At 30.2% G+C, this 10,938-nt stretch overlaps 1 protein-coding gene across 1 annotated transcript; it reads right to left on the bottom strand.

Annotated features, from left to right (window-relative positions):
* Positions 1–2,540: 2,540 nt before the first annotated feature.
* On the bottom strand, positions 2,541–5,914 carry LOC123305352 (zinc finger protein 260-like). Its single transcript, XM_044887043.1, has 3 exons — positions 5,744–5,914; positions 4,331–4,996; positions 2,541–3,246 (listed from the first exon to the last, which is right to left on the bottom strand). The coding sequence occupies exons 1-3, from the start codon at positions 5,885–5,887 to the stop codon at positions 2,608–2,610; spliced, it is 1,449 nt and encodes a 482-aa protein (XP_044742978.1). The 5' UTR covers positions 5,888–5,914; the 3' UTR covers positions 2,541–2,607.
* Positions 5,915–10,938: the final 5,024 nt, after the last annotated feature.

The following is a 10,938-nucleotide window of genomic DNA, read 5'->3' as shown; positions in this document are numbered from 1 at the left end:
GACCAATTTTCTTCTTAAAAGTGTTATACTATCTGTTATCGGTTTCAGGGTCGGATTAACCATGTCGGAGTTCCTAGGGAATGCAAATTGTTAAATGAAATAAAAAACAATAAAATAAAGAAAATGGTTCTGTAAAGTATCTGCATTCAGTTTAAATATTAACTTTTCTAAATTTTTGCGAAAACCGACCGATACGGGGCCCCTAGCCAGTTGCCTACTTTGCCCATTGAATAATCCGACCCTGATCGGTTATAAACCAGAGTTGACTATTATATGATTCTGAAGACTTGTTGACCCAATCTTGTGTACATGATGTATTTTAGGAAATTTGTGTATGTAAAGATTAAAATGACTTACCGTGTAATTCTGTTCTACAGAATTGGCACGCGATTCTTTTGTTGCTTTTATTAATTCGTCTTCAAATGGAAACTCATTTTCTTGCTTTAAAATATTAACGATTTTCATTTGTAAGTTAAACAAATTATTTGTTAATTGTTCTATTTCAATATCACTCAAAGATGGCGAATCATTTAAAATCACTTTTAAGTGGTATAACTTTTCAAAATAAATACCAGTTGGATTAATTCCCTTGTTACTTTTGGATCGTTGAATGTATCCATATTTGTTTCGAATACAATTTGAGTCTACTTGATTGAATGATATTCCATTTTCTCCACCGGCTAAGTCAGCAATGTCAAGTAATATTTTGATTAAGTTTGAATCAATTGTGATGTTGTCTTTTAATTTGTTTATAATTGTATACATTTTAATTAATTTGTTTAAATCACTTTTTTTCCGTTTAGCGTTAAGCATATTTTTAATATTTTCATCCATTTTTATTGAGTTTAAATGAAATTTGAATTGAATTAAATGAAAAATACTCTAAATGCATTTAGCTACAAGATTAGATATACGCTTAGTGCTTTATATTTTGATTAGATAAGAAAATCGAATCTCTTATCCCTTTCAAAAGTATTTAAAAATAATTCTGTGAACATTACTCAGCTTTCAAGTAACTAAAACGTAAACGGTCCCAAAGTTACGCTAATTTTCAAATAAAAGTGTCATAAGTAGAACCATTACAAATTCGTCTCAAAATAGTGATGCTTCAACAATGAATAAAAATGATAACACTTACCTCTGTTAGATGTATACCATGCATGTGGACATAGGGAGGGTCTCGAGATCAACCCCTCTCCCTTAATTGGGAATTTCTCCACATAAATTTGAACTAATAATATAGTCCTGTAAATACATTCATTTATGAAACGCATTTTCACTGACTAGTTAAATATCCATCCTCTTTGAGTCGAGTATTTCAAACAGAAAACCTGGATATTAGCGAGGCTATCGAACTGGCTGATGCTGCGAAAATTTTGTTTGAAAGAAGACAAAACGCTGAAATCGCAATATTTTTACACATTTTGTTTGTCTCTTGCTCAACGAGATGAAAAATTTTGATGAAGTCTCTTGCGCTTAATCTTTTGGACTATACTCTTCAATTTTGCATGATGATTCCCGTCGACGACATCTGAGTCGACGACGTCAACTTTGACAAAAACGCATTGCCGGACAGGACGATACGTTTCCAAATATCTATCAGATTTTTCGCGTTTTAGAAGTTTTCTTCTTTTCAACTTTGCATCGCCTAAAACGGTTTAGCCTCGCTCAATATACATCGAAATGAAGACGTCAATGTGCAAAAAGTTTTAGAAAAGTTTTTTCTGTTACCTAATAAAATTTTTCTCTTACTCGACAAAAAAAATTTTCTTGTTTTTTTGATTTTATGACCTAATAAGATGAACAAAAGTTTAAGCGAAGAGTCTTTACCTGCACAAAGATTGTCTGATTTAAATTTTTAAATAGGTAGCAACAGCATTATGTCATTCAATTTTGCTTGTGAGCACACTAATCATCTCTTGCCAAGAAAGTCTTGATCATCTAGGCTTCTGGCGGCTTCTCTTTTGCGGAATAAGAAAGAAAAAAATGAATTGACGTTCATAGTATGCTCTAGAAAACGATTTATAAAAAACATTGTAGAATAAGAACTCATAGCGTTCTCAGTTTTATTGTTGCGTTAATTAATGTCAAATAGTGTTTCATTATATCTATATTTTATCGATCCAATAATGCAAAAGTATATCTTCAGTGAGTGAAGACAGTTTAATATTCTTATCACCCAAAAATAGGAGACGTTATTGACTTAACTTTTCTAGAAGTCTCCATTACGTGACCTGAAACACATTCGTTTTACACGCCGCCGTTCCAAAGATAGTGAATACATTTACGAATTTAAATTGTACGATGAAAATTGAGAGCCCTATATTCTTGTTTAACCTTAAACGTTTCAAAAAGATTTATAGCGCTTTATTAGTGGTTTGTCACGTATGAATAAATAACCAAAACCTTTTTATAATACGTACGAAATTGTTTTTATTTACTCGAATGACTAGATAATAGATCACAATTTAAAATCCTAAGCTTAAATCACATTTTATACAACTCTTACAATTAAGTTTGTTTAATAGCAACATCAGGAATATTTTGCGGGCCAAGCACTATTTGTAGTCGTTTATGCTTAATTAAATGACGTTTTAAGTCCCATCGTCATGTAAAACTTTTTAAACATTCTATACATTTATGTTTTTTATCATTGGCGTGTGTTCGACTATGACGTTTTAATAATTCTTTACGTTGAAATTTCTTCTTACAAATTTTACACTCTTCAAAATCAGTTGCATCTTTTTGAAATGTATCCGATGCTGTGTCGCCATCATCATCTTCATCATGTACACGTGTCACATGACATCGTAAAAGCTCTAAACGTGTAAATGTCAATGGACATTTTGTACAATGATGTGGACGCAAGCTTGAATGTGTTTTAATATGCTTTTTGTAAACATTAACGGATGCAAAACATTTTTCACATGTTTCACACTTATAGGGTAGCTCACCCGTATGCACCCGCATGTGTGTACGTAAATGTGATCCAGATACATAACTTTTAATACAATATTGACATTTAAAGGGGCGTTCGCGTGTGTGTTTTGCCATCATATGTGATTTTAACACAGATTTTTCTGTAAATTTTTGTTCACAAATGTTGCAGATGAATTTACGCTCACCGTGTGTGGTTTTTTCATGTCGTGTGAGTTGTTGATTTGTTTCATAAATTTTATTGCAATATTTACATGCAAATTTCGTTGTTCTCGAGCTGTTTTCTTCTAACGATAAAATTTGATCGACCTATAAAGAAAAAAATTATGGTTTAGTTATATAAAGAAAATTTTTCAGTAGTGCCAGGTTTAAGCGCTAAGGGCCCGGACAAGTCTCTACTAAAAACCATCTTCACAAAATATCTGAGCCTAGCGAACGCATTTTTACTTGTTAAATTTTTAGCAGACATAAAAACTTTTTTTATTTACTGAACTCTTAATTGAAAAATTCAATAAGTATGTTGTTAGTCCCCATACCTTGCATCGTTTCAATAAAGTTGCTGGCAGTATTTCAGTTTGTACATTTTTTGATATCGTAAAGGCCTCATACAAGCACGAATCCAAACAGGGGAAATCAGAACAATTTCCCCCTCTAAAAAGTAAGGAAATCAATAATAATTAGCAAATAAATTGCAGCTTCTAGCCATAATATATAATGGAATTATTAAAAACAAAATTCTTAGAAATTGGCCAAAAAAATTTTATGGTGATATTCCGGGATAATTTCATCAGTTGATTCCTTAGAAACTTGTCGTTCAATTGCAAATAAAAGTGGATTTTCTTATTTTTATCAATTAAATCAAAGGTTCGAAACGTTCGAGGAGCAACCAAATAAAATAAAAAGTGAGAGTATGAAAAGCAGAGAGTTATCATGTATCTAATCCAAATAAGTTTATGGACCCGCACTTAACACTGAGCTAACGTGGCGCACGGGCACTGGGACAAACTCGGGGATGAGAAAATCAGATGGCGCTCCCTTACCAACAAAAAATAAATAAACTTCATTTTTGTGTGGTATTTATTTATTTAATACTTACTCTCTACAATAACATTAGGTAAATTTTAAACACCAAATTCAATTGTTCTAACTTGACAAATTTTTTAATGATATCGCTTGTTTTGAAATCTACCTTCTATTCGATACTTTTGATGACCAAATTTATCAATCTCTTTTGGATCATGGTTGATTGTAGGTAGTTTTTGATTAATTTCAATTTCGATTTCAAAGGTAAAGGAAGCCCAGACGACACATGAGGCTGCTACTTTTCGTAATTAGCGAGTTTTAAAAAACTTCAAAGGAATCACATAAATAAATTTTTGGTTTTTATACTTACCAAATTAGCTTGCTCGACTTGCTCAAGTGTTAAAGGGCTCAAGCTCACACTTTCAACTTTATTAACTTGTTGCATGGATGATGATGTAAATTCGTTGTTAGTTTTCGTTTTTTCTACTTTAATCATTATAGGCATTTTCATTAGATCACAGTTGTCATTTATTGTTTGGGTTAAAATGGTTGGGATTCCACCATTTTGTAATTGTTGCATAGTAGATCCACCATTTTGTAATTGTTGTATCGTAGATCCACCATTTTGTAATTTTTGCGTAGTACATCCACCATTTGGTAATTGTTGCACAACAGAACCACCATTTTGTAATTGTTGCATAGTAGATCCATTATTTTGTAATTGTTGCGTAGTAGATCCATCATTTTGTGCGGTATTTATTAAAATATTCGCATTGGTTGGTTTTATTATTACTGGTATTGTTTCACAGATCAATTGAGCGACATTCGATGGTGCAGTATGATAATTATTGATATTATTTGTTATTAAAATATTATTAATTAATACTTCTGTAGTCGTTTGATTTAGAATGTAATTAATATATTGACGTAATGTTTGATCGGACAAACGACATAATTGTCGAAATTTATATGCTTCACGTAATTTTACTAAACAAATTTTACATATAATGGTGGGTAATTCATCATCGGGCTCAATCTGAAATAAAAACAAGCGAAAATAAATAATTAACTGAGTTTATTGTTGAAAAACCCCTGTAAAGATAATTTTGAATATCAGTGCTTGCATTATTTTTAATAAATTAGAAAAGTTTAAAAAACTAACATATCTATGACGGTTTTCCGGCCGCCATTTATTCTAGTATTCGACGTGTTTTCAAGAAATTTTTTTTTTTCGGTTTTCAAAAACTCACACAAGACTCACTAGTTGAAGCTATCTAAAAATTTCTGCGCGAATATTATTTAAGATGCTTACCTACAGCAGTTTAAATTCACAAGTGTTAATTATGCTTCGGAAATTGGAAAAACCGACAAAAAAATCTCATAAGATAAAGCATATAAAAAAACATTTTAAAGAGAAATGAACAAACAAAAAGTATTTTGTTGGTTTTCTTTCAAAAAAATTTTTACTCTCCGTGTACACTTTGAAACTTAATAGAAACTTTGCTTGAAAACTTGAATAGGCTGTGAATAATATAGGCCCAATTGATGGTCAGAGTTTGAAGTGATTCGATTTTTTATGATATGACAATACATATATATTTTTAAAAAAATATAAGAAATTAGACAAAATTTAATCGAACAAAAAAAAAATGTCTAAGACAGCAAGGCCAACTATTTTCGGTAGCATTTTAAAAAGATTGGGACCTTTGAAAAATGTATTTAACTTATTTTGTAAAACAAAATGCATTTTAAATGTATTTCATTTGTTATTTTGTTAACTTACATGTACGGATGAACATTCCATAACAGCTGAACTAATTTTACCACAGTTTTCATCAATGGAATAAATATCAATAATATCAACATTTTCACATAAACAAATACGACATTTGGATTGAATTTCATTTATTACAATTTTTGATTTCATTGTTGTTATTTTTTATGTAATTTTATAAATAAATATTGACACATCTTCCATCTTTTTTTATTTATATGAAATAAAAAACATTTTTTTGTTTTGTTCATTTGTTTTATGGCGCCTCTATCGTCTCCTAATATAACTATTTATGATATGTACGTAATTACATATAGAATTATTGATTTTTCACAAAAACTGTAAAGGAAAATGTGGGTCAAATAATTACGTATTGTTTAAATATTCTATTTATTTTATTTTAAGAATTAATAAATTAATTTTGTTTATAAATATTTTTAAGTAATCGTCATGTGCCACCTCTAGTGGCTGTAATGTAAAGTTTTCTGTGTTTTTTATACTGTCAATTGTTTTTTAATTATATTTTACATTTTGTTAAAAATGTACATAATTATATTTGTAATCGTAAAAATTTTTCATGTTTAGTGTCAATGTCTTGAAATTCACTTCAAAACATAAAAATTTCCACTCCATAAAAGAGGGGGGGGGGACTTTCATTTGTTAATTTTCAAGGACAAGAAGGACAAGAATACAAACATTTTCTCCATCGTTAAATAATAATTTTCACATTTTTTTATAAATTTAACGTAATTTCAATTTCAAGAATCAAGAGGATAATATTTTCTTTCCTCCATATTTTTTGTTTCATTTCTAAATTCGTTTACTAAAAAATAATAAAAATAAACAAACATTTTATAAATAGATTTCTAAGAATTAAAGATATAAAAAATAAATTCCACAAGATATTTATGAACACGACTGTATTCAACTTAAAACTTTCCCCTATAATATATTATACGATGTACGATTGGTTCAATACAATTCTACCTCTATCCAACCTTATTCCAATCGTGTACACCTTAAGTATCCGCCTTTTTTATCGTGCGTCCACGCCCCCTTTGTTTATATACAATAGGAACAATTTTACATTTGAACTACTTTCATTTTGATAGAAAAACCTTGACCAAAATTTTAGCGAAATGAAATAAATTACGACTTTTTGTATATTAAATTCTTATAATATACCTAAAGGACAGGATATATTTGGAATTTGAACAAAATTGAACGGTTCGTTTATGAGAAAATCGTGCTTCAATGATTTGGCCTTGTTTCACTAGGTTGAATTTATTGAAGTTGAATAAAAATGACCCAATTAAATTTTTCCGAAGTAGAAAATGTTTGGAAAAATTGATTACTAACATTCGATTGTGTATTAAAAGGATAGCTTATTTTGTGAATTTGATTAAAATTGGTTTAGAAATTTAGGATTTATTAATGATTTTATAAAATCGGTCAAATATTAAAGATGGTATGTTTTTAAAATTATTTCAATTGAATTGGAGTGTCATTTTTTTGGACCTTGGGGCTGTTTTTCAGAAAAACTTTTATATAAATTATTTAAAAGACAATTTGGACTTTCAAAAAAATTAAATTTAGAATCATAAATATTTTAGGATTAGGATTTATTTGGATTTTATTCAAAACTATTGATATCCTTTTCTAACAATAATATTATGTTATATATCTATTTATCTTTATTCTAGAATATTTTTTGTGTATGTGAGTTAATCTAAATTTAGGTTGATGAACGAACCCATTCTTCATTGAAGTGCGATACTACTGCACTCTGTTTGTCAATGCACGTACTATTATTATTCTCGAACTATATGTATTTATCTATCTCACTTTTTATTATTGTATGATGTGTTTCACTCGTGTGTAAGTAGGTAACTTAATTTTATCAGATATTTACAAACACTCTTTACTGTTGCTGTACTATACAATCATCAACTTCCGTTAGTCGTAGATAGTTTACTAACTATAGAGCCAGTGGCAGAATATTTTAATGCGTAATGTTTTTTTCCCACTGTCTGGCATGAGGATTTATTTATAAGGGTAGGTATTGCGTCTGTTAGCTGGTATTTACGTTGTCTAATGCTATGGCTATAGAAATGGCTTAATGATGTTCGAGCACTAAGGCAATTTTAAATAAAATATAACTTTTTTTTTCATATGAAGTTGGACTAAGTCTAAATCAATGGTGAAAGTTTTAAGGGGGGTTGCACGATTATTTAAATAAATAAATTGACTTCAAAAAAGATGGATGATATGCTTTCATAGATTTCTCCAAAACAAGTCGCGATAATTTGCAACCATGCAACGATAATTTAGCCACTTCGGCAATTGCCTAACTGTTTCCTTCCTAAAATTATAAGTGCTTGTATGAAGGTCGCAGCCAATTAGCTTAATTAGCGGTTCAGTGAACAAGCAAGCCATTTTACTTAACGGCGCCGTTCAACTATACCTAAAGGCCTGAAGATATTCAGCTGTACCTACTACAACATCTAATGAACTTGCTGGTTGATGCTTAAGCCATTCATATAATATAGGGTGGCCATTAAAAAAAAAGGATGAAATATCTAGCATTAGAAATTGTTTATTTACGTAATTTTTAAATATAAAATATTGTTATTTGGTAATCATGAGATCAAATAACGTAACTAAATAACAAAATACACATGTAAGGCAATTAAAATATTATTTGTTAACCCAAGTTAAACTTCCAAGGAATTTGGATCCACAAAGAACTGAAATTTTTAAAACAAGCACGTCTATCCTTCCAACACTGATTTTCAGTAGGCTTACAATTACATTTTTGGAATCTCTCTCCAGAAAAAGAAATTGGACTGTCTGAAATTTGAAATTTCATCGCCATTATTTGCATCTGATTATTGCAACTCTTCAAGTTAAACGTTCATGATATTTTTATCCGCAAAGACTTGCCACAGATTTTATCAAAGAAATTTGACTTTCTGAAATTTCATGGACATAGTTTGTATCTGAGTATTCTGAGTAGGTACTGCAACCATAGATAATAAATAGGTATTTATATTATAACTGCAACACTTGGCATAGAAACCAGTTTTTAATGATACCATAGAGGTATAGGTGCTTATCAAACTTTTTGTCACTATATGTACAGAATGTTCGATTTATATCTAGGCATATAAATATCACGAGTATGACAGAATACATACGTAAAGCAATGCATCTAAGTGAGAGGTATTATATATACAGGGCGTTCTGTTATTAACTGCAGATCGTTATCCAGCAGAATAAGCTCATAAAGACGAAGGAAAAAGTTATTTTCCACTTTTTTATATGAGGCCTATTTTGCGAGATAATTAACAAAATAAATTAATATATCTTTAGCGAATCACAGTTCAATAACATTTTGAATGAAACCAATAAAACACTACTTAAATAGAGGATGTGTTTTATCACAGTGGAAGGCGTCTCTAAATGCAAAATTATTACAAAAAAACTCTATTTGGCTACTTTTGTTATAATAAAAACTAACCCATTAAAACCTACACTACGTTTCTTGGTAAATTAAGTGTTGTACGCAACTAATTGTGCGCATATCACATACGTTAGGCATATATTTGGCAAGACGGACAATTGTCCGTTTTGATAAATATATGCTGACATACACATACACCGAGACAAACCAAAGTATGTATGTTGTGTGTTGAAGTTGTAAAGTGATACAACGTTTAAGATTTTGTGTTCTGTATAACACTATTAATTCCCCCCTGCCCCGTACCTATATTAATGTATAATTTGATACCTCCCACATCTAACTGACTATTGGTGATTTATATTTTTGTTTTCTTTATGAATAATAACAACAAAATATTTTTTTTAGTATTCACTACCCAATTAAATCAATTATTGTTTTATGATAGTCTCCTCTAAGTGACACCTACTAATTTAATGAATTTGATAGGTTTGTGAATTCATAAATCTTTCTATTTTACCATAGGCACATCTACCGAATCTGGCCTCAGATCGAAATTTGGTAAAGAGCTTTTTTGTTCGTCTTTATGAGCTTATTCTGTAGGCCAACGATCTGCAGTTAATAACAGAACGCCCTGTATATTTTGAAGCTTCGATATGCGTTGAGATAGTTGTGAAACGCTTGGAGAGTGGGAGTTTCTTAGTTGAATAGATGAACTACAACAGAAAAGCCACGATACAAGTCAATTTTGCAATTTCATATAACACCTATAATGCCTCTTACTTAGATGCATTGCCTAACGCTTGTTCTCTGTCATACTCGTGATATTTATATGCCTAGATGTAAATCCAACATTCTGTATACACTCTTCCATTGTGTAGGTACTCTTTTTTTGTATGAACGCTATATATTGGATGTAGTATCTATGTGGGTATCAGATGTTAATTCAACGACCAATTAGCCGTTAACTATTTTTGGTTTGTGATAATGTCTTTTTTGGGTTGAAATACGTACTTTTTTAATTTTCAAACAACACCAAACTGCATGAAGAGGAAGATTTCAGGAACAGAGATGCTGATAATATATCATTTTTGACGCATTTTCAATTCCCGTTATAACGTTTTCTTATTTTCAAATATGACTTCTTGTGTAGGTATAGATGATTTTGATTATATGCATGTCATTTGACTTAGAAAATCATTATTCTTTTTTGATTTTATACAGTCATTGTCGAGATGTTCAAAGTGATGGAATTTTAATTGACTGCCACGCCTCTGTTGGTATATTTTTTTTAAATTTATGTTTATTTCATTTTATTTTCGTTCACCCATTGGAATTATTTATAAGGTTGAGTATAGAATATTGCGCACCGGTGCTTCATTCCTACCGGGTGGTTTTCACATAATTGGTGGTTTTTATGTGAAATTTGAAAACCAATTATAAAATTGATGATAAATCAGCAATTTAGAAAAAAATTGCAGGTTTTATATGACGGTCAAATGTTAAAAATAAAGATGTCAAAACTCAGCTATATAAGTTCGTTATAATAATTTTATATTTTTATTTAGCTGTAGCTGGAATATCACACTAATATTTAGCTGTTAGGAATACCATTGTGATATCTTGCTTTTACTAATACCAGTATGGTATTTTTCTCAACATTTCTACACATGGTGGGATTAACCTATGTCGGAATTCATAGGCAATACAGTTGTTGTATCCTTTTTTCTTTTCCAGTCTTAGT

Source organism: Chrysoperla carnea, chromosome 1 (genome assembly GCF_905475395.1).
Source record: "Chrysoperla carnea chromosome 1, inChrCarn1.1, whole genome shotgun sequence".
NCBI lineage: Eukaryota > Metazoa > Arthropoda > Insecta > Neuroptera > Chrysopidae > Chrysoperla > Chrysoperla carnea.
The sequence above is the reverse complement of the archived record's forward strand: the minus strand, read 5'-3'. Positions and strand labels throughout refer to the sequence as shown.

What these genes read in the sequence shown, in the direction of transcription:
- LOC123305352 (XM_044887043.1), bottom strand. Translation starts at nt 5,887, where the DNA reads ATGAAATCAAAAATTGTAATAAATGAAATTCAATCCAAATGTCGTATT. An exon ending in TGGAATGTTCATCCGTACAT is followed by an intron (nt 4,997 to 5,743) that starts GTAAGTTAACAA and finishes TTTTTATTTCAG; the next exon opens with ATTGAGCCCGATGATGAATT. An exon ending in AAGTCGAGCAAGCTAATTTG is followed by an intron (nt 3,247 to 4,330) that starts GTAAGTATAAAA and finishes TTTTCTTTATAG; the next exon opens with GTCGATCAAATTTTATCGTT.